Raw genomic sequence first — 25994 nt, forward strand, 5'->3', positions numbered from 1 at the left:
CCATATTACTGAACTTTCATACAGTACTATCTCCTTGTAATACTCAACTGCAAAACATTAGGAACACTTTAGTCTGAATTTTAATGAAATGACTGCAGTCTCCTACATAGTCCAGGTAACCCCAGAATATTACAGGTACAGTATGAAAATTTATTGTGTCAATATTCAAAGATTAACTGTAAGTCAGTAATAAACACACTGCAAAACTTCCCAAATACTGTATGCTAAGAAAAAAGCCACCTTTATAATTGTTTTTTCTTGCAAACAATCACTACAAAACCACTCTGAATTACTATTTAAGGAAGTACGGTACTGTACTGTACAAGTTAAGCCTCTGTAGTTCTTAGAAAAAAAAGAAAAAAAGCCATGTACTGTACTGAACTGTCATTCAGCAATGTTCCTCTCATCACACTAACTTGTTACAACATTACTTATCAACATCCACACACACTGTTTAAAACCTCATACACCAACATCCTTTACCTTCTCATCCTCCCTCATAAGTTATAACATACTCTGTCCTTTTAATATATTTTCTCAAATTTTCTATTGATTAATTATCAAGTACAAGACAGAAAGACAACATCTAACATGCTTAAATAACAATTTCTTATTTCTTATATGGTGTAACACAAACTCCTCTTGAGTACTGGACACAAAGCTGAGCATCCTTACATGTTACTGTACAGTATATGCATCTTGTACACAGACAGACACACACAAAAGTAGGCTGTTATCATCCATTATAACTAACATACTGTACATATTATCCAGAAAACAATAATAAATACAATACAATACAGTACTATACTGTACTAAAATCTAGTTTCTCTATACAGTATAATTTTCATCTTGGTGGTAAATTAGCTGTTCCCAGCTATACAAGGTGACCATAAATTATCTAACCCATTTCACACTTAATAACTTCAAAATTATTATAGACAGAACACACTGGATTTATCATACTTGTCAAACAACTTACTAAATTTTTTCTATCATTTTATTTGACTTCCACCCTGTTTGTTTGTTGCTTATAGTTGTCTAACCCCTTCACTACGGGGGACACCAATTTTTATAGTTTATTTGGCGAACGCGGAAAATTTTACTCAGCAGAGAGGGGACATGTACACAAGTGGCTAAGGTTAAGTTTTAAAATGGGTCAAATAATTTATGGACACTGGCATTACTTAGTCCAATTCACTATTCTACCTCCATCAATACCCAATGAAGAGGCTTAAGTTCCTGTTTGTCTAATATTCAACACCTCATAAATATACTTCTCTTTCATCTCTCTACTTGTGTCAATTTGATTTGGTGTCTATCCCACTACAGTACATCTCTTCTTTATTACTCCTTCTCTATCATATACTGTGACTCAAATGCTTTTTACATAATTTTGGGGGGTAAAATTATACAGTACTTCTTAAGCTTCTTCTAAGGTCACCATCTCCTGTCCAATAATCCCCACACACTTTAACTCATTTTCTCTATTGCATTTCTATCATAATTTTCCCTACAATTCTCCGAGCAGTCTGACAATACCTTACTGACATCCCTTCATCACCTACCGGGTACTGTGTAATACTGTATCATAATATACTACTAAGTTTTTCACTTTGGGTAAAAAAAAATCACAACACTTACCTTTCATAACAACCCTAATAACTTCTCTGCATTCTCATTCTTTTATATAACCCATTGACTCACAACCTCTTTTCTATAACCCATTGACTCACAACCTCTTTTCTATAACCCATTGACTCACAACCTCTTTTCTATAACCCATTGACTCACAACCTCTTTTATATAACCCATTGACTCACAACCTCTTTTCTATAACCCATTGACTCACAACCTCTTTTATATAACCCATTGACTCACAACCTCTTTTATATAACCCATTGACTCACAACCTCTTTTATATAACCCATTGACTCACAACCTCTTTTATATAACCCATTGACTCACAACCTCTTTTATATAACCCATTGACTCACAACCTCTTTTATATAACCCATTGACTCACAACCTCTTTTATATAACCCATTGACTCACAACCTCTTTTATATAACCCATTGACTCACAACTCTTTTATATAACCCATTGACTCACAACCTCTTTTATATAACCCATTGACTCACAACCTCTTTTATATAACCCATTGACTCACAACCTCTTTTATATAACCCATTGACTCACAACCTCTTTTATATAACCCATTGACTCACAACCTCTTTTATATAACCCATTGACTCACAACCTCTTTTATATAACCCATTGACTCACAACCTCTTTTATATAACCCATTGACTCACAACCTCTTTTATATAACCCATTGACTCACAACCTCTTTTATATAACCCATTGCAGAAATCACAAACATGTATGGTCTCTGTACACTGCACTACCTACCTGCATTGTACAATACTATACATGCCATACAAGTTGAAAATATGTTTGCTTTTACTGAATCAATATTCTTATTCTTATTAATACAAATGCTAATGATATAACTCCCAAACTTCAACTCAGTTTAACATAAATACAGTACAGTTTTGCAACACAACAAAGACACTCCTTTGCTCCAATATGGAACCCTAAAAGTTTAATAGGAAACCTCAGTTTTTTCAAGGGATTTTAGTTCTTGGGACCCATTATATAACACCTACCAGGTAATCTAATGTACTGTATATCTAGCTGTTGGATGAAGAGTGAAACAAAATTATTCACAATATTTATTAACAATCTCATAATAGCTTGGAAAAAAGGGGCAAGGAAAATACATGACTATGTACAGGTATATAAAAAGGGGTATATCTGATAGTCTCATACAGTATTTGTGCACACAGGGTTACATATGTCCACACATTAGCCACACTGCTTTCTTTTGAAATCTTTGGGAGGTCAGAGTAGCCAACAATTACTGTACTTTGGTTAACACTTTATCTTCACAAAGGATAAATACTCAGTCTACTCCGTTTTAATTATTCACCTCTGATAATCTTAAAGTTTAATAACAACAAAGAGGCCTCACATAATTTGCTTATATAACATTCAAACATTCTTAGAGTTATCAAAACAAGATATAGCAAACACAAGTAATCCATAACATAAAGTCCTATACTGTACATAATGATGTGGTAGAACAAATATTCTGACAGGACAACACAGTCACTACCATATGCTGAAAAAATACCCAACTACTGCACCTAATAACTGTAACTGTTATTCCATAACTGAAATGAAAAAAAAACCCACTTAAATGATGAATATCCATTTCAAAGTAATGTTTTCTCTATAAAAATAAGAGGTACAGGACTAGCCAATCATCCAGTGTCGGTGTTTAACGATTATTTGGCTTCTTGCCGTCTGGGGATGACGCCGAGCCATGTGGTCCTGGACGTAGTCGCTCCTCACAGCTGTATAGGTACATTCAGGACACTGGTAAGGTTTTTCTCCAGTATGTCTTCGGATGTGACGTTTTAGGTCACTCTTCTGCTTGAAGGTAGACCTGTGGCAGTATGGACAGACCAGCGGCTCCGTTGCCTAGAACAGAACAAGCCACTAGTTACCGGTGTTTCCCAAATTTAATGTTAAATATATATTTATATATATTTATATACTGTATATACATATATATGCTTTTATTACACAGCATTTTTTCTTTTCATGATGATCAAGCTTCCCATTAGGAATATTCCAATATATGTTATAGTTTATTAATGTTATAGGAAATAATAAACTAGTACAGTATCACAATGTACTTAGAAAATTCTGACTAGCTTCCTTTTTCATTTTTCAAAAGATCCACGTCAAGTTATCACAAGACTTGTACATGATGTTTGCTTCGCATATGATTTTGCAAATGTGCTTTTCGAATAGCACGGTGGGGGCAAAGGGGACACTGATATGGCCTTTCTCCAGTGTGGGTCCTTAGGTGACGTTTGAGGTCATGATGCTTCCTGAAGGTAGACCTCAAACAATAAGGGCACGTAAGGCCACGCCGATCATCAGTAGCTATCCAATCTTCCAACTCCACACTGCCCTACAAAAGAATAACAAAACATTGTTACCAGCTTCTTCCCGATCACTTGTTTCTCAAGTCATTAATTTTCAATGAGCATTTAGGAATGAATTTGTTATTTCCCAAAATTCAGATAAGGCAATTTTTCAGAGTCTGCAGGATATTTAAAAAATATTTGTGCATCATTCTGAAACTAAAATGAGTAAAGTTGTAGTTTTTATACATCTTCTGGAAGATCACAACAAACTTGCTCACAATAAGTGCATTATCAGCAGCTCATTTTTCTTTCTCTTTTCTCCTTTGCTCTCTTACCACATCTGTAACATTGCCAGTCACTCCTTTTCCAGCATCCATACTTTATAACATAGTTTGGCCCTTGGTACTTAGTGGTTAATAATGCATTCAGATACAGTACAGTACAGTACTTCCTTCTGTTGATATCCTTAATTATTTTTACGAGATTTCTTATAAACTACAGGATGTATGTTTATGCATTCTAAAGCTTGGAATACAGTAAACATAATATAGTTTTTTGTGAATATGATTACAGAACTTTAAAGGCTGTTTCTTTTATTCACAAGGGCACTATTTCTGCAGCTTCTAAGTACAGTAGTGTTTCTGGAGCCAATAGCTATTTTGGATAATAATTTTCCCTGGACCTTTTCAGTGCCTTCCTTAGAACCTTTCCATGAGTTTCTAGTGCCTTTCTTATGTACCTTTCCATGGGTTTCTAGTGCCTTTCTTCTGTACCTTTCCATGGGATTCTAGTGCCTTTCTTCTGTACCTTTCCATGGTTTTCTAGTGCCTTTCTTATGTACCTTTCCACAGATTTCTACAGTGCCCTTCCATGGGTTTCTACAGTGCCTTTCTTATGTACAATGATCCCTCGGTTAAAGAATTACCTTCCATAAGATTCTTCACTTCGGTTAAAGAAAAAAATTCGGTTAACGAATTCCTTACAAATTTTTCCCAACATGTTTTTGCCTGCTCACCAGCTGTAGTTTTTGTCCGCCAATACAGTAATCAGTTTTAGGCCTTAAATTCGTTACCATTTGATTAAATATCAAGAAGGTTGTACTATTCAATAATTTTCCAAGTCTTATATTAAAGTTTTTAGTCATTTTAACAATTATTTAACATAATTGAAGTACAGGGAACTAGTTTTTAGTGCGCCAAACAGCCACTCTGCACACCCAAAATGGGGTCATTGTGTGTCTCTGCTCTGTGGAGGAAGCTTCTTGTTTGAGACTCTCTTGAACATAAACTATTTTTACGTTTTTACAGTACAATTATTGGTCATTCTGAAGTTTATTTTACATATTGACAATATATAATGCAGTGCAGTGTTGATTGAAAGAAAATAATCTTGAATTACACCAAGTGAACTAAAATTTTATGGGTGAAATGGCGGCATGGGGTGACTTCTCTTCCACCCCCACTGCCTTCTCTTCTCCCTTCTCCTCCACCCCCATTCTAATTCCCATCATCATCATCATCATCATCATCATCATCAACCAGGAGCCTTCTACATGCACACCTCAAAGTAAGTGTACTTTACTGCATTTATTTTTAGTTTGTATGTAATTTTCGGTGAGCTGGAACCAAATCCCATTGGAACAATGGTTTCGGTTAACGAACGACCTTCTGGAACGAATTGTGTTCGTTAACCGAGGGACCACTGTATACCTTTCCATGGGTTTCTACAGTGCCTTTCTTATGTACCTTTCCATGGGTTTCTACAGTGCCCTTCTTATGTACCTTTTCATGGGTTTCTACAGTGCCTTTCTTATGTACTTTTCCATGGGTTTCTACAGTGCCTTTCTTATGTACAGGAGCTAAAACAACTGTCTGTGCATACTTTATGGGAAACAATATGAGACCATGGACGATAAATATTGGTATATGAGGGCTGTCACTAGTCACATGTAAAATTTCAGAGCATATCGACCTCCTCCTGCACAGATAGCTGTTTTAGCTACTGTACCTTTCCATGGGTTTCCACATGGCCCTCTTTTTGGTACCCCTTTAAACCTTCCTCTCTCTCTCTTCCATTGGTTTAATTGCTGCATTATTATTGGTGTTTATGTGCTATTATATGTATTTATTACATTGCCCAAGTAAGAATTTCTTGTGTACGATCCTATCTCCACTTATATAATAGGAGTGTAGGGGAAAGTTGGGTTCGGTATACGGAATTTCAATTTACGGCGAGATTTTGCGGAATCCAACCCTTTTGCATATCAGGGATGACTACAGTACATGCCAAGGTTGAAGTTTCAATACTGTATTATTTATGAAAAACTTCACTACTGATGATGTTTATGATGTAGAGGTTATTACGAAGAGCCTTAACCGATTCACTATAGGGACATCACTTTTAATATTTCATTTGGCTAATGTCAGACAATTTTCTTCAGCAGAGAGGGGAGCCTGTACACAAGTGGTCAATGGTTTGAGAAGAAGGAAGGACATTAATAAAGGTAAGGTTAGTTTTTGTTTTTTTTGATGAAGAGCATTTAGTGGTGTAGAATGTGGGTGATGAACTTTATCCTAAACTTTTCAGATATTGACATAAACTGTTGTCCATTACCCTCTAATCTTCTGTAAAAGTGAGGGTCATGTGTAACCCAGGAATTTGGAGGCAACAGTTCTGAAGCATAAAAACAAAAGGAAAAGCTCTGTAAATATTGTCTCAGAACTGAACTTGCCTAACTAGGATCCTGTTCTTCTTGAATACCCTTTAGATGGTTCCAAATGTGGACATTGATCTTGCAAAGGTGACCACATGACAGGCATTGGAAAGAGCGACTTCCATCCCTACAAGGGATGTCCTTAATGTGACCTTCACGGAGAAGATTCTCTCTTTGGCAAGCAGAACACCTGAAGCAACATGCAAGCAGCCGACCTTGCTCCTGGAACTACAAGAGAACACAACTAATTACTGTGTTTGTCTCTTAAACTTGTAGATGTATGGTTCAACTTCATGCTTTATAAATAAATAATTTCTGTGCATTCAAAATATAAATTACAGCCACTTATTGTATAAATCATTGGTACAGTTTAGGTTGTGTTTATCTCAAAAGATAAGGATTATTACACCCACCCTAAAACTATCACCAAGGACCTTTATGTTGTACTCCTGTATCATTTTGAAATACTCTAAGAATACAATTTGGAATTCCACCTTTGTTTCAATGATACACTTGAAAGAACCACATTTTCATCAATATAATGCTAGGAAACAATTGATGTCAGTAACACAAAAATACAGTACAGTACTACTAACTCTTAAGTGACAATGAAGGTTGAAAGTGTATGAAAAACTAAAAAAAATTCTGCCAACAAATCCCTTGTAGTTCCCACATTAAAATCTCCCTCAACTTCTGTTCATCTACTATCTCTTAACAACTGGGGCCATATAGAGAAGGAACCTGGCATATCAAAATACTTCTTTAGTCTCATTCAACTTTCATTTTGGCTTCGAATCATTGCATATCAGTTGTCTAAAAGAAGTGTGATAACTTCTTTTACTGGTAGCTCTTTCTGGCCCTTGACTGAAGGCATACAGTAAACTCGTATTTTTATACGAGGTTGCATCCCAGATGGGGCTGTGTTATCCAGAGACTGTGATGACATAATGAAAAGGAAAAACTTATGGGTAAGGATTCAGGAACCAGTATGATTATCCATAACTAACTTCCACCTTCCATACAGCATTACAGCCATTATATAAGACTGTACTACCTGTATACTCAAATGCAAGATTAAATATCGAAAATGCTAAATTAGACATAAGAAGCTTTTACAGTATTTGGTAAGCCTTTGATAGGGTCTGGTATTAAGTTCTGATTTCTAAGCTTTCTCTCCTTTAGTCTTCCTCACTCATTTGGTTCTTTCACCTCTGGTTATTCCATCTTAGTAGCTGGTGACAGATTAATCTATACATTCATCATTAACAGCAGCATTTTCACCAACTCTCTTTCTGCTTCTTTTGCTCAATCTCACTCTGGCCTCATTTATAGTCCAGTACTTCCTTCTTTTAAATTTGGGATAAGAATCTCAGTAGGGGTAGATAAAAGCCAGTGAAGCTCACCACAGTATTTTGACAAAATTTCCTCCCAATTTCCTTTCTCAAACTCATCTTGACCTCCCGTCACTGTTGCTGAGCACAATAAATATAGGGTTTTTGTGGAGATCATGTGAATGTTTGTACTGTACAGGTATTTACTAAGACAACATTGTCCTCACTTATTGCTGTGCAAGGTTTCCCACAAATGAGGAATGTTGTAATACTGTACTGTACAAACATTTACACTCTCCCTAAAAATCTGTAAGGCAGTGTGTACAGTTTTCTGAGACCCTGAATACTTGGCAATGATGTAACCTCTACAGAATCTTGAAAACTGCACATAACTCACACACCTAAATCTGGCCCACCCAAAACTGGAAATCTTGTTCAAGTTCAACTGCTTCTCTTTCTGTGAAAAAAAAAAAAAAAAGTTCTGCCCAAAGCTGGTGAAGCTGTAGTTCCATATACTATACAGTACCAGTGACAGCATTGAATCTTTGCCCAGCCATAATGACCCTGATGTTGACAGCCTGCATATCAAAGAAGTTCAAAGAATCTATAACAATTCCCCTTACTAATTCTCCCTTCTTAACCTTTTATCTCTTGACCCATTCTCCCTTCATTACAATGTTAGTTCTCTCCCCCTTTCACCTACATACTGTATAATTGAATACTGTACTTAGGTTTATATACAGTATACTGTACTAGGTGGCTGCTTCTGTTTTCCCCCAATGCTGCACAGAGGAGGCCAGACTCAAAGGCACTGTGTGGCTGATGGCAACTCTAGGGAAGATCAACGTAAGATCTCTGATTTCTTTCTGTATATAAGGTTAGTCTTTGTATGTCATTCCCTGATCATGTCTTTCCACAATTAAATTTCTTTTAGGCTTCAATAAGCCACTTGAACAACACACATCCTTCAATAAGTATGTAATACTATGTATATACAGGCAGTTGACAATATAAACAGATATGATATGTCATTTTATTTTACAGTAGTATATAAAATTCAATTGCATCTCCCAAAACGTAAAGAATTTCTCTTTTAAAACTCTACTTGCAGCCAGCAGTTTACACACACACCTACTGAATCAATATCAACAATTTGTTCGATAAAGGTTAAAAAGCAAGTAACAGTACTGTATTACATAAGCTGAATATCAACATGACTTTGCAGGCCTGAATATTTGAAAAAGTTGCTCATAAATAATCTGTTCATTTCTATTATAAATTGGGTTACCAACTACCTGTCTTTGCCTTCCTTAGTACACTAACTCTGACTCCCAAACATATGCCTTACACTGTACAGTAACTCAACAACTGTGAAATACTGTACCCTTGTTATCTGAACCATATACGTTTATTGTATATTAATTTTTAAATTGTTTTCATATCACAGTAAAAATATAAAGAGTGAACACAAGAGCCTATACCTTAAGTTCCTTCAAACTGTTCAACTTGTATAATATAAACTGAACACTGATGTCTGCCCTATGAACCGAACAAACATAATAAGACTTTGTATATAAGAAAGGAGTAATGATCAACTTCATAAATTATACACCCCTTTCCTTTGTGCTACACCTACATACTGTATTATTCAGTTTGGAACTGAAAACAACTAATTATAGAATTCCAACAGCTTACATGAAAGTAATAGATTACAGGAAAATAATAGATTATAGGAAAATTTAGTGTGGATGTATAATGGATTACCACCACCCATACAAGTACTGTACACATCTATCACAATTACTGTCAATTTACCACTCGCATGTGGTGTCAAGGTGTTGAATGTGGTGTTGAGTGTGGAGTAGTTGGCAGTGACTGAGCTACTAGTGAGTGATCCACATTAACAGATGGAGGGTGTCGCCTTCGCACATGATCCTGCAAATGAGTCGTCCTCTTGGCACGATACGGGCAGTATGGACAAGCATAAGGCTTTTCCCCAGTGTGGATGCGTACATGGCGGCGTAGGTCGCTCACGCTCATGAAGGAGACTGTCCGGCAGTAGGGGCACAAGAATGGGGAAACTTCTCGCTGACGGTTCACCTCACAGCCCTACAAAGAGAACCAGACGAGGGTGTTACTGGCCTGTGTGCTAAGCTTATCCAATAAAGCTTGGGCCATCTTACTGACTGTTGTAATTCAACTTTCATACCATTTCTATATTGTACATCTGCATTAACTTCACCTTTGTAGAAAAAATATGTTTATAAATAATTTCTGTAGATTTACATCATGGCAAAACTTTTAACGAAATAGAAAGGAAACAAAAACCAATTAGCAAAAAATATAAAATTTTCAGTATACAGCTCCTCCCCGACTTACGACCTACTTGACTTACGACCACCCGGACATACGACCACCCGGACATACAACCGCCTCAGTCGTACCAAAATTTTGTCAAATTAAGTACAGTCAACCCTCGCTTTACGCAGTCCCACATTCCGCGTTTCCACGTTTACGCGGTACCCTGCCGAAACCGGAATGCTCACATTCCGCGGTGCGTGTACCCCTTTACGTGGAGAGCGGCTGGCGAGCCGCGCCATTTTGGATCCAAACCTCCCGCCATCTCTCCCGCCCTCTCCCACCATCCGCCATGTTGTGTAAGCGGCGCGAGCAGGGTGCGCACAAGGTCGCCCAGTCATCAAAACATTACCGAGTTCTTCACCCGCCACCCACCACAGCCGGCCCAAGTCAGTGATAGTGATAATTATAGTGAGGATATGGACTTATATGGACTTTGAGGGGTTTGACAAAGAGGCCCTGCAAGCCTCTGTGGTGGATAGTGATACAATTGATACAAGTGATACAGGTGAGGGCCAATAATCTGCCCTCTGCCTCGGAACCAACCCCCATCCCAGTGTGCCCAGCCATCTTTTCTACTAATGTAAGTAAAAAACCTAATATTATTGATATTTCTCTTAATTATTAATTGTGTGTGCATACCATCATAAAATTAAGAAGTTATTTTTACTACAACGTAGGTATTGTGTCTGAAAAAGTGGAGTTTGGGGGTCGGCCCGGTCTCTATTTCAATTAATCCCATATGTTATGTTGTTCACTTTACGCGTTTCTCACTTTACGCGGGCCGCCGTGGGTTGAATTAACCGCGTAAAGTGAGGGTTCACTGTATTTTCTTCCCAACGTCAGTGATTGCACTGTGTACTGACAAAATTTTCGTTTGTAATTCACTTTAAAATAGCTAGCAAGCTTAAAAGTGAGTTTTGTGGTGATGAGAAGAAAAAAAGACACCCATTTTAGATTTTCTACATAGTATTTAAGCATTTTCGACTTACGACCTGGTTTTGGGTCCCTAACCCCGTCGTAAGTCAGGGAGCAGCCGTAATTTATTTTACTGTGCAGTACAGTATTCAGGTTTTGCTATACAGTCAGTTCTGCTATAACGCGATAATTGTGTTCTTGTAAAACATTGTGTTTTAGAAATTCGCGTAATAGAAATAACAGGGCTTATGGAGAAAATAGGGTTAGGTGCAGATTACTACTCGAAATCGAAAAAAATTTAGTAGTTAGCCTAACACAAAGGATAGCACAGTCTAAATAAATGTTACATTCATATCTAATAATGAAATCATACAGTAAATGTAACACTTTACCTTGAAAAAATATGAATATAACTTGATGGGGGAGAAGGGTTATTTTGAGGTTGATAACATCGAGCTTCTCTTCAAGGGTTATAGCCTTTCTTTTACGATCATCACCGGGAAGGCGATCACCAGAATGCTTCTTGGAGATATTTTTCTTTACCATATTCACAGTTAATACCACAAAATTGGAGAAATAGTAAGCAAAAATCGCGTTACAGCAAACAAGCGTTCGCGTTATACAAATATCGTTCCTCTATTCATAAATCGCGTTGTCAAAACACGCGTTATAGCAGAACTCACTGTATGGTATAGTATATACCGGAGGAAAATGGCCATAAAATGTTGTTGTGGTTGATGATGTTGTTATTTAAAATATCTTATATCCATGTCATGTTCCTTCCCTCTAAGAAAAGTGCCATGAAAAATATAATAACAATTCAATAATATATGACTTATAAACAGTCATCTTCATCATCATGTTTTAGGCCATTTTCCAAACTTGCAGGGGGGGGGGGGTGTTAGCCTTGCTGCATGGTTTCTTGTTAAATTCTTACTTTACAGTAAACCCTCAATAACTCGGCATATATGGGGTTCTGGCCTTGCTGAGTTATCCCAAATTACGACTTATCGAGACATTTCTCCCCTCCTACAAAATACAATAAAAAATTATCGACCAATATATGTGTGCATGTAATTACTAAACGTCAAAAAGTACCAGCACTGCAGGTGAAAAATGAAGCATTGTAGTAGGCGAGAGGCATGGTAGGTAACACAGAGGCATGGTAGGTAATGCAGGGGAATGGAAGGTGATGCAAGGGAATGGTAGGTGACTCAGGGAAATGGTAGGTGAAGCAGGTGATGGAGGGGAAACGCTACATAAACAGTAAACAGTGCTTCACTTATGTATACTACTGTTATGTGGTCATTTATACAAAATAAAGAATAAATTTTAACAAAAATAATAATAGTTCACCCTAGTAAATCCGTTTTCTCTATTACACAACAAAAGAATAAATACAGTGATATCTCCCTTAGCCGGAACAATTGGTGCAGAGCACTTCCGGGAATAAGAGATTTCCAGGTAACGAGACGACTCTCTCAAAGCCGGGGAAAAAAATCACTCATCCCCGGAATTTTCTGGGTAACGGAAAAATTTTCTCGGAAGTTCCAGAAATTGCACATTACACCATCTCACGAACCCGTAAAAAAAAATCCCTCATCCCTGGAATTTTCCGGGTAACCGAAAAATTTTCTCGGAATTTCCAGAAAATGCGCCTGATTTTCATCTCTCAAACCCGAAAAAAAAAATCCCCCATCCGCAGAATTTTCCGGGTACTGGGAACATTTTCTCAGAATTTTCAAGAAAATGTGCCCCTCGGAAAATCTTTCAATTCCAGCTATTGGAGAGTTCTGGGTTTGAGGGATTCCAGCTAATGGAGATATTGCTGTATTAAAATACAATGTAGCTTAGAAATAAAGAAAATATAATATAAAACTTTAAAATAAGAAATATGAAGAGCATAGGAGTAATAATAATAATAATAATAATAATAAATAATTAACCTCACTGTTTGAAGGTTAACTTGGGTACGACTCAGCTGTTACTGTTGACATGTTCTCACTGACTTAAGCACTGTTCACCACTGTTCACCTCTGTTCAACACTGGTTCCATTCCTTTCCTAAATGAAATTGTAACTTCTGGCGAGAACGTGTTGATATTCCGGTGGGGAGGAGGGTTCAGAGGAGCGACAGGTACATCTTGACCCTTCAGAGTGTGTGTGTGTGTGTGTGTGTGTGTGTGAAGGCCACTCGGTAAGCTGACTCACCCGCCTCTCCCGTGCATGTGGTGTCACAGTTCACACACACATCTCAGTTAGCTGGCTGACTGCCTGGCTGAACTATGGCATCACTTAGATGATGGTTTGTGTGTTTTTTTACATAAAATATGTGCTATTGTATTTTATGATATACTGTGTATCAATGTTGTTGTTTTTCACAGCAACTTTTGTTTAAAAAGCTGTTAAAGCGCTACAGGTGTCAGACACACAAATAAATGACTTCAGTTGCTTGTGGATTGTTGGACTAAATTAGCATTTTTACCAAAGGGGACAAAGTTGGAACACCTGGAAGATTCAGATAGTTGGAATTCAGATTAAATGAATTGAAATGTGAATTAACTAAAATCTACAACATTGGATTTACCATAATAGTGGAGATGTTCTGCACACAGTGGCTGGCCTGACATGAATGGAGGAAGGCTGTTGGGTGTTACTGAGTTAGTACTGTACTGCAGGAACCAAATTTTACCAGACTGAATAATAATTCTGGTGCCCTAGATACTCTGAGGTGCAATATATAGTACTTTATACCCAACATTGGGGTGCTACAACACCCTCCCTTCCCACTTCCATGTACTGGGTGGAGTGAGCCAGCACACACCCGACCACAACAATAACAAACACCAGACTGACCAAGTGTGAGGTGCAGCGCGGCGAGTGTTACCCACGTGGCCAAATATGCCGAGATTTTCCCAGATAATTTTATATAGCTCAGCATTAACCGACTTATTTCACAATAAATTCCGAGACCATATCCACGCCGAGTTATATGAAATTCCGAGATATCGAAAGCCAAGTTATCGAGGGTTTACTGTAATGAAATTTCTTACAACCTCTCACCATTCTTGGCCTACCCTTGGCTCTCCTCCCTTCCACATTTAAACTCGTGCATCTCTTGATGCAGTTGGTCCTATCCATTCTCCCCACATGCCCACCTCCATGAAAAACTGTCAATGCAGTACAGTACTGAACTTTTATAAACAGTAAGATAAACATTTTGATGGTAGACAGCCATTTAGTTCTCCGGATGAAATAGTCACAATAACTATCAGACTGAGAAATAAAAGAGTAAAAGGGAATTACAACCTCCACAAAAATTGCTGATATACAGTACAGTATAGTATGGCCTTCTGGTCCTCCAAAACACTGTATAGTATGGCCTTCTGGTCCTCCAAAACACTGTATAGTATGGCCTTCTGGTCCTCCAAAACACTGTATAGTATGGCCTTCTGGTCCTCCAAAACACTGTATAGTATGGCCTTCTGGTCCTCCAAAACACTGCATAGTATGGCCTTCTGGTCCTCCAAAACACTGTATAGTATGGCCTTCTGGTCCTCCAAAACACTGTATAGTATGGCCTTCTGGTCCTCCAAAACACTGCATAGTATGGCCTTCTGGTCCTCCAAAACACTGCATAGTATGGCCTTCTGGTCCTCCAAAACACTGTATAGTATGGCCTTCTGGTCCTCCAAAACACTGCATAGTATGGCCTTCTGGTCCTCCAAAACACTGTATAGTATGGCCTTCTGGTCCTCCAAAACAAGATAAAAAAGTATCTTAACACTGTACCAGTTTGCACACCTTTTCCCTGACATCATACTGTTTTAGAAGTCTGTTGGCATAATAATAACTTCAGTACTGTACAGGTAATATATTTGGTAACAACGTTGAATGGTTACCTCACACAACACATACAGCATGTATCAAGGGTAAGTGGATACAGTACAGTATCAAGGAAAAAAATACACACACACACATACACGGGGTCCTTGTTATAAGTGATTAATACGAACCAGAAAAAAACCCACTGATAATGAAACTACTTATAAAGGGGAATTAATTCCCACAAGAATTAATAGGAATAGAGTCTAATCAAGACCATCACATTGTAAGTGACACTCATAAAGTTTAATTTGGTATCTTTAAACATTTATATATATTTTAGAAACATCTGTTAAACATCTGATTACACATTATTTTATGAAAGTATTTAACTTTACAACTCATTTAAGGTAATTAAAGTCTCTGGGGTCGGTATGTTGATGTGGCACAAAGCTACCTAACCACGTATTTGCATGCTCATTTCAGTGAAAGTGGTTCATTGAGACATGCTCACCACTTTTCTTACGACATGAAACTTCTAATTTCATGTCCATTCCATAGCTACCATGATTCCTTTTAGCCACTACACCACTTTGCTTCGGTTTGGAGCTGATGGCTACAAAAATAGTCCGCCAATGTCACCAACGGCACAACAAAGTTGATAATTATAGTTCTTGGAGCACTTCAAAATAATGCCTGTGGACACAGGAGACTGGTACTGAGCATAATGCTCAGGTGAGAAGGATGACCTTTAAGAGAATGGGAGGCATGGCAGGAATTTCAATCACTCAAATGCTTGTGCTCTCAAAGATTGTTGGATTTCAGCCTGAGAATCCTCTTAACTGCAGGAACTTTTTACATGTAGGTCCACAATTATTTGACCACTTAAGTTCAAAACCACTTGTATAATGAGGACCCCTTGTAGACAGTACAGTATATGTATACACAGGGGGTCCCCAACTTACGAACGCCCGCCAATACAAACGAGGTCCCATAAGGTCAATTATTTTAAGAATCCGACATAGGTACAACTGGTTCGTAGTACAATATTATCATTTGAGAACTAGTTTGTGTGACGTAGCAACAAGGCAGAGCGGCATGTGGGGAGTAATGCGTCACCCAGCCACGCGCCTTGAGGGAGCATAAGTGCGTTTTACCTTCACCACATTAACCTGTGTGATCAAGTGCAAACTGTTGTTTTTTGCTTATTAACTCTCATTTATTGCCCTCATGTCTCCCAAATGCAAACCTGATGCAAGAGATAGTGGTCCATCCAAGAAAAGGAAAACAATCACAATGGAAGTGAAACTTGATGTAATTAAACTTCCTGAAAAAGGCCAAACACCCTCAGTCATTGGTAAAGCGCTGAGCTTCAGTCGGTCAACAATCGGAACAATTTTGAAAGACAGAGAAAATTCTTGAATATGTAAAAAGATCTACACCAATATACTCAATTATAATGATAAACAAAGAAGTAGACTGTTAATAAAAATGGAAAGATTGTGAGTGATACGGGTGGAAGATCAAAATCAATTAGATTTGCCTCTAAGTCCAGCCTTGACTCAGGAAAAAGTGAGAAGCTTCCATGTTGACTTGAAGGCTAAATGTGGTGGTGAAAGCAAAGGGGAAGATTTTGTTGCTAGTAGGGGCTGGTTTAACCATTTCAAGGTCGGGGCAAATGGTGTTTGGAAAAAAACACTGCCCACAGTTTGTCCACGATTTCAGGGGCTTTGAAAATGATGTAGGGGAAGTGACACAGACAGTGGTAGACCTTGAGAACCAACTCCAGCTTGATATTCATGAGGATGATGACACACAGTTGCTTGAGTCTCATGCTGAAGAATTAAGCCACAAGGATCTGATTAAACTGGAGAAGCAAATTTTGTCAGAGCTGAAACTCCAGAACCAAAGGGATTCATTACAAAATAGATGGCAGATGATTTCAGGCTTATTGAAGAAGGATTGTTTAAATTCTAACAACAAGATTCATAGACGTATTACTGAATATATCAACAATGCTACAGAGATTTACGATGAAAAGAAGGAAGTTTCAGTTCCACCACCCCAATAAAGCATCTGTCACTCCTACAAATGCCCATCTCTACATGCAAGCCAGTCCCAGGTTTCAATGTAAGTGTTAAACTTTAATTATTAGTTTCCTTTACTATATTTTGTCATTCAATTTCCTCTTTTCTCTTAAATTAAGTGATTCAAAATATATAAAAAGACTTAGGCTATGATATAGTGGACATAGGGTATGTGTTCCGACTTAAAAACGTCCTCAGGAATGGAACTCGTTCGTAGCCCGGGGACCTCTGTACAGGTATTGTTTATTGTTTTGAATACTGTTGCTTCCATGACAGCTTGACATTATATTACAGTAGATCAACCATACAATCATAATTTCTTGTACAAAATTGACTTCTAATTGTTGCCCGTGTAAGTTTGTGAACTGTGTCAGCAGTTTATGAGAGAAAACTATCAGCAAGTGTTCACAACAGATGCATAAGTGCACCATGATCAAATGCTTTTCAGTGGCCATTGTCTGTCAGCATTTTTAAAAAGGGAATTGCCATCTTGTACGTGTAATGACAAGCCTTCCCAGCTGTCCCTCATGGACAAAAAGGTAAAGTTGATGCTTTAACAGAGGAACCCCTAATACACCTTCCCTGCATCATAAAGCTAAACTTTTTAAATCACTCTGCCAGTACAATACTGTACTGGCAACAAGTCATGGGTAAAGACAGTACTGTACGGTATACTGTACTGCATGTATTCAAGGTTTTATTGTATAAGTAAAATTTAATACTATAATGTAACTCTAAAAAAATCATTTGTGGATAGTCACTGACACTTTCACCCTTGAACTCCTCTATTTCTAATAACAAGTTGATTTTGAACTGCTGAAAGTTGATCTAACTTGACCTCCTTCTGGAACCCTGAAGCCAAATCTTGATACATTCAGAGAACCTTGTGTGTGTGTGGTAATGAAAAGTATGAGAAAAAAAATATACAGGATATTTCTGGTGCATATATGCACACATTACAAATTTAATCATTTGTAAAATTAGGTAATCAGGCATCCCTTAGCAGCTTAGCTTATCAAACATCCAATGGCAAGCAAAATAAATCAGAAAACTCAACACTGACAGTGATTTAATGAAATAGATAACTACGGTACCCCTTTGCTGATGAACTACAACACATCTCCAAAACATAGCAACCAAGGTTCTAACTGCATTGCAAAATAACAAGTTACCAACATTATGCACCAATATACTGTGTCCAAATCTATGAGGTTTATGAATGCAAACTGGCAAATAATATTATTCTGTATGAATTTCACAAAACCAGATACTGTAACAGTATTGTACTGTACTTTAATATACAGATCTATGTAGTGTACAGCCATTAAGGACATCTACATTTGCTGTACACATTATTTAAATAATAAATTACATTCTTCCTTTGAAATGTGTATATCAATAGCTGTTCTGTATATGGTTGGCTGATCTTTACTTGTACAGCCCTAAGATAAATTGCAAAAAACCATCAACTGTAATTCGTAATTAATTTTCAGTACGGCATTATATGATCAAGGAATATAAATTGTCAAGTGAAACTTTGCTTCTTCCATATCAGCACTTTATTTTTCACATTAATTCATCAGCTTGAACAAAATAAAACTGTACTGTAATCATATCCCAATGGACATATATTTTCACATGAACCATCATCACACTGGTGGTCACAACAGCTGAAGGAAATTACACCTCAGGAGACAAAGCTAACTTAAGGGAGGAGGTCTGACTTAACACATCAACAAAGGTTATATATTAATATAACTTACATTAATAAAGGTTATACAAAAACATAACCCACATTAAGAGGGTACATAATATATATTTCCCTTTATGAAGATATGTTAAGTTATTTGGGGCCAAGTTATAGCGCAGTACTTGATCAAACACTGTACAACTGATACACCTGCTCATGTTTGTTTATATTGTTGTCTATGAATGAATATTTCTTCAGGTGGAGCAAACTAGTGATTTTTTCGTGGTTATTTATGAGACAATAAATGCAATAATAGGTCATTATTATTTTTGTTCGTCAAACTTATTTTTTTTTTATTCAGCAAAATATCAGAGCGTATGATCACAGAGTAACCAAGTTGTTGTTTTGTTTTACTGTATTAACGTAAGGGAGGGATGAAGGATATTTGTACTCTGTCAAATCAAAATTAGCTTCATGTTTATAACTTTGATTATAAATCACATATAACTGATCATCAAATCTAATTATTACAGTAGCATTTTAAAAGGTGCAATGAATTACTATATAATCTCTTCTTCTTAAAGTACATTAAAAATTAAAAAATAAAGGGAGGTACAATATACTGTACATTTTCTCAATACTGTATACTTATTAGAGTACTGTACGTATACTGTATCTGATATTCACTCTTAAGATTTTCATTAAAACTGCATCGAAGCATAATGTTTACGCCTCATATGTGCAATAACATGGGCTTTCTGGGTTGCACGGTAGGGGCAGTAGGGGCAGCTGAAAGGCTTCTCCCCAGTATGAGTCCTAAGATGCCGCCTCATGTCTTCTTTCTTGGAAGAGGATCGGGAGCAGAAGATACAGGTGTAGCGGCCAACCTCCACCTGCGGCGACGGTTCCTTCCCACCTAACGCCCTCACCTAAAACAAAGATCATCGGGCGGCGGTTACACAAGGTCTAATGTGAGCCGTGTGTCTTAAGTCATTTACAATTTAGAAAATGATTAAGGAACACAATATGCATCTTACATTTTATTTTTCCACTGGGAATACAACCAGGCATTTGCAGATAAATAACAAAGCTTAAATACTAGTAAACTTTCCAAAAGTTATACCAGTTCAAAACTGCATACTGTACTGTACTCATGTCCAGTAACCTCTTTAATTTCTTTCAGTCACCACTAACACAAAAACACATGCACACACACAAGAAAAAATATACAGTACTGTATATATATTGTTCTTAAACTTATCTGAAGATCTGTGATATAACTTTTGAACAAATTAACCAAAACAACATGTAACTGTACCTCGTGTATGTACAGTACAGCATTTAAAGCTGAAACTATACAGTACTATATGTTGTTTGACAGGCACAACTGTGTTGAAGATAAATGTAAAAAAAATATGACACTCTATAATAATATTTACTGTTTTGAGAGAGAGAGAGAGAGATTGTGTGTGTGTTCTGCTACAAATAAATAAATCTTTTCACAGCTTCCTTCTTTAATTAACTAGAGTAGTTACAAATGAAATAAATATCTACAGCACCCCAGTCAAATATATACAGTATACTGTACTAAACTGTATCTACATTTATTCTATGCACACCTTGACCTCTTAAGAAATATGTTGGACTAGTATCATCATTATAAAATATTACTCCTCAGCAAGGTGCACTAGACCACGATTTTCCATTTTTTGGTGTGTCAGCATAATACTAAGACTGGCTGTGGGCGTCCCAAGGTCCTATTTTATATCTAAATGGATCTTCAGCTTGTGGCATCTGGTGCTTTCGCTTGCAGTGTTCCTCCACATGAGCTTTCCTGCTAGCTCTGTATGGGCAGTGAGGACACATATAGGGCTTCTCTCCAGTATGAGTCCTGATGTGTCTTGTGAGAACCCCAGACTGGCGGAACATACGGCCACAGAAGGGACAAGTAGGTGTGGTGGCTTGTTCACTACTCAGAGCTCCCAGCAACGCACTGTCCAAGCATCTTCGGTCCTCGGGATCCACCACATCCACCTACAACAGAGACGTCCCCTGAGATCCCTCAACGTATTACCCTAATTATAAAAACGTGTTTTTCTTGGAAAACAGAATTGGGAAAAAATTACTTTGCAATCAATGACAAGATATTTTCCCTAATTGCACCAAGTATGAAATGGTAACTGGGCAAAGGCAGGTGTAAAGTTATGGAAGCAGAACAAAGAAAACAGTTGGAAAGAAATTATAAGATGATTACAGTAATTTGTAATTATATGCAACTATTTTTATTACAGGTATAAATACAAGGAGTTAAATATATATATATATATATTTTTTTTTAATTTCCTGGGAAATTATAAGGAAAATTTTTAAGAACAAGTGTAGACAGAGCCACTAACAGCAGAGGCTCATACAGACACTATAAGCCAGATTTTCAAGACCACTTCAAAGTGAGTCTATATTATTATAAGGAACAATGATAATTATGTTAATGAGAAGGGAGAGAGAGAGAGAGAGAGAGAGAGAGAGAGAGAGAGAGAGAGAGAGAGAGAGAGAGAGAGAGAGAGAGAGAGAGAGAGAGAGAGAGAGAGAGAGAGAGAGAGAGAGAGAGAGAGAGAGAGAGAGAGAGAGAGAGAGAGAGAGAGAGAGAGAGAGAGAGAGAGAGAGAGAGAGAGAGAGAGAGAGAGAGAGAGAGAGAGAGAGAGAGAGAGAGAGAGAGAGAGAGAGAGAGAGAGAGAGAGAGAGAGAGAGAGAGAGAGAGAGAGAGAGAGAGAGAGAGAGAGAGAGAGAGAGAGAGAGAGAGAGAGAGAGAGAGAGAGAGAGAGAGAGAGAGAGAGAGAGAGAGAGAGAGAGAGAGAGAGAGAGAGAGAGAGAGAGAGAGAGAGAGAGAGAGAGAGAGAGAGAGAGAGAGAGAGAGAGAGAGAGAGAGAGAGAGAGAGAGAGAGAGAGAGAGAGAGAGAGAGAGAGAGAGAGAGAGAGAGAGAGAGAGAGAGAGAGAGAGAGAGAGAGAGAGAGAGAGAGAGAGAGAGAGAGAGAGAGAGAGAGAGAGAGAGAGAGAGAGAGAGAGAGAGAGAGAGAGAGAGAGAGAGAGAGAGAGAGAGAGAGAGAGAGAGAGAGAGAGAGAGAGAGAGAGAGAGAGAGAGAGAGAGAGAGAGAGAGAGAGAGAGAGAGAGAGAGAGAGAGAGAGAGAGAGAGAGAGAGAGAGAGAGAGAGAGAGAGAGAGAGAGAGAGAGAGAGAGAGAGAGAGAGAGAGAGAGAGAGAGAGAGAGAGAGAGAGAGAGAGAGAGAGAGAGAGAGAGAGAGAGAGAGAGAGAGAGAGAGAGAGAGAGAGAGAGAGAGAGAGAGAGAGAGAGAGAGAGAGAGAGAGAGAGAGAGAGAGAGAGAGAGAGAGAGAGAGAGAGAGAGAGAGAGAGAGAGAGAGAGAGAGAGAGAGAGAGAGAGAGAGAGAGAGAGAGAGAGAGAGAGAGAGAGAGAGAGAGAGAGAGAGAGAGAGAGAGAGAGAGAGAGAGAGAGAGAGAGAGAGAGAGAGAGAGAGAGAGAGAGAGAGAGAGAGAGAGAGAGAGAGAGAGAGAGAGAGAGAGAGAGAGAGAGAGAGAGAGAGAGAGAGAGAGAGAGAGAGAGAGAGAGAGAGAGAGAGAGAGAGAGAGAGAGAGAGAGAGAGAGAGAGAGAGAGAGAGAGAGAGAGAGAGAGAGAGAGAGAGAGAGAGAGAGAGAGAGAGAGAGAGAGCATTAAGGTACTGTACAGTATAAGCAGATCAATAAACTGGTTTTTTTTCATTGTTTTTTTATAACAGGGAATAGCCCACCCGGGTACAGGTCATCGACCCACAATGGTGCCTAGGGGGCGAGAAAATAAAGAGTAAAAAAAAATTAAAAATAGAAAAGAAAAAGATCATATTAATCTACACCACGAAGATGCCGGAAAACCAGCTTTTTGAAGTTCAATTTAATATCCCGTTTTCTATTACTATAAATAAAGGTTTACCATAATGTACACACACACACACACACCTTATACTAGTCAATATCTTTTAAAGAAAGCAATGTAAAATTTATTCTTTAACTTTATCAGAATCTGCAGTCCAAATTCTACTGAGAAAATATAAAGGGATTGAACTACTACTGGACAACAGACACTTGGTACTTCTCATCATACACAACCACTCCTTTGGCATCTGGTAAAGAAGAGTGATCATAACTGGTCACACACAACCCACATCTGATCCTTGTTGAGATTTTACCCACATTATGCTAACTACTTTGTCCCAACTGAATCTATTTAAAGAATGAGAACAAACTGGTCTTACAAGATAAAAATTGACTCACAGACAGACAAACATACACCAGGAAAATACTGGACTCACTTTCATCGGCTTTTACCTTTTAAAGTTAAGAAAAAATTGAGGTAAGGTAAAGAGAAATAAAATACAAAATTACAGTGCCATTATTTCATTCCTTATTTAACATCATAATATAACCCACATTTAAGTTTATTCACAATATTGAAATTAATACAAGACTCATACTCCAGAGAAGCTATAGCTCACGCACACCCAAAGTTTGAGATATAAATAACACGACCCCACACCATATATTTACCCGCTAAGTCCATTTTTCAAACAAGGTACCGTATTAATTAAAACCAGCGTGTTATTAATATCAGTAATATACGGTATATATATATATATATATATATATATATATATATATATATATATATATATATATATATATATATATATATATATATATATATATATATATATATATATATATATATATATATATTCCAGTACTGTTGCTGTATATCAATAACTTACAGAGTACAGTAGTGCAAGTATTCTCTATCATGATCATTGTATTGATTTATTTATTCTATTTTTTTTTTTTTAGTAAATCTATAATTCATACTTAACAACATGAGGCTTCTGATGGTTGACCCAATGCCATGCAGTACAGTGTTACATTTTGGATATACTGTACAGTACAGTATCACTTATATTACAGGAACTTATAAACTATGTATAAAAAATAATGTAATGTATATCATAAAAGATGTAGGTTTTATATGCCAGAACTTTTATTTTCTATCCTTTTAAAAAAAATTACTGTACCGTAATAAGGAAGATCTGTAACAAGATAAATGTGTTAAAGTCGTCGTCATATTCAACATTTAACTTTGGTATAGTATGCTGTATAATAAAATACTGTACGGTACTGTACTGTATTTTTTCATCGATACAGTATTTCATTTCACAATCCACTTACGCTCCAATCTTAATATCCACTTTTCAGACAATATGCACACTATCAGTACATCTCTTTAGAATGTGGTGATATTGTAAAAAAAAAAAATGGTGTCATGTTGTTTAAATATAAACTATCGACTATTTCCAGCCATATTCCATCCTCACGTTTACAAGATTAAAAATTCCTATACAGTACAAATATTATTATTATTAATTTTTAATACTGCACCCTGTATAACCAAATCTCTTTGAAACAAACTTGCTGAAGGTTATAATGAAATTTTACTTTGCAAGATTTCCTTCACAGTTGATGCTGAACTGGCAACTTACACTTACTGTACAAAAATTGTAGTAGCTTAAATTTTCTTTTTAATTGGAACAATAAAGTAAAATAAAATAAAATAAAATTAATAAGTAAATGCATCCTGATTCAACAAAATGCTGCAATTGTTATATTAATCAAAATAAAAACTTGTTATGATATTTGTACTTGACTTTCTGTTGTACAGCACAGTACATACAGCATTAAATTGAACGTCAAGATCTGTGGGGCAAAAATCTTGCCAGCCATTTTCAATTATACTCAGGTTTCACTTGTAACAACTTAGTTAACGAAACAAGCAACATATGTTATCTCACTGAACTGTTGTCCACAGTTCTAAACATTTTGAGCCCTAAACTATGCAAAAAAGATTTAGGGCCTTAAGGCCTATTTTCTTTTCTTTATTCAGTTTTTCAAAATATTGTATAATGTCTTAGAAGCTATACTCTAGTTTTGAAATAATTCTTAAAATATTAATTTTCATTAAGAAGCATTAATGATGATGTGCAAGAACATGATTCCTAAGTGTAGACTTTCTGCTCGAGCGATAAGGGCAGTGAAGGCACTGGAACGGCTTCTCTCCAGTATGAGTACGGATGTGGCGAGTCAGGTCCCCTGTCTTAATGAATTCCCGTCCACAATACGGACAAGAGTTGACTGAACATCGTGAACCACCACTAGCTTGCTGGGGCCCAGGGGGCTGCTGCGCCACTCCCACCATGACTGGCTGCGCACTTCTGCCAGGGACCTACAAGAGAGACCACCTCTTAGTTCACTTTGTGTATGGCCCATTACAATTATCATTTGTACTTTATACAATTTAGCTGAGCAGTAATTCCCTCTTTTTTTAGGGGTTAAAGCAAATGTGAAATAGATTTTGTAAAGAAAATTCGTGCATTTCCTAAGTTCACCACAAAAAGGTTTCGTAACCGTGCCATTTTCTGGTCTATTGTCAGCGAGACAAGTGTTTCAGATTTCAGTAATGTATGAAATCAATCCACAACTGGTTACCCACAAAGGGCACACAAGATCAATGACAACTCAACTACAATTCCTATACAGTAATATATATATATATATATATATATATATATATATATATATATATATATATATATATATATATATATATATATATATATATATATATATATATATATATATATATATATATATTTTATATATATATATATATATATATATATATATATATATATATATATATATATATATATATATATATATATATATATATATATATATATATACACACAGTGGGGTATGCTATAACGAATGGATCCTACTACGAATATTCCTATAACGAACGTTTTTACCTATAAAATTGAGAATGCTATAACGAACGCAACTCCTACAACGAACGCGGATGAATACGGGACTATTTCGCCTGGCGCATGAATATTGTTGTACCGCGACCCACAACAAGAGCGTCAGGCGCCGTCTTTGTCTCATTGTGTAGCCAGTGCACCACTGTTATTGTTGAAAT

The 25994-nt window shown here is 37.0% G+C and overlaps 1 protein-coding gene across 1 annotated transcript; it reads right to left on the reverse strand.

The window, feature by feature from the left end:
* Window positions 1-20650: 20650 nt before the first annotated feature.
* LOC121869879 (zinc finger protein 572-like) lies at window positions 20651-25211 on the reverse strand. Its single transcript, XM_042371444.1, has 2 exons — window positions 25005-25211; window positions 20651-20956 (listed from the first exon to the last, which is right to left on the reverse strand). The coding sequence occupies exons 1-2, from the start codon at window positions 25209-25211 to the stop codon at window positions 20651-20653; spliced, it is 513 nt and encodes a 170-aa protein (XP_042227378.1).
* Window positions 25212-25994: the final 783 nt, after the last annotated feature.

This window comes from Homarus americanus, unplaced genomic scaffold (genome assembly GCF_018991925.1).
Source record: "Homarus americanus isolate GMGI-L3 unplaced genomic scaffold, GMGI_Hamer_2.0 scaffold14467, whole genome shotgun sequence".
Lineage (NCBI taxonomy): Eukaryota > Metazoa > Arthropoda > Malacostraca > Decapoda > Nephropidae > Homarus > Homarus americanus.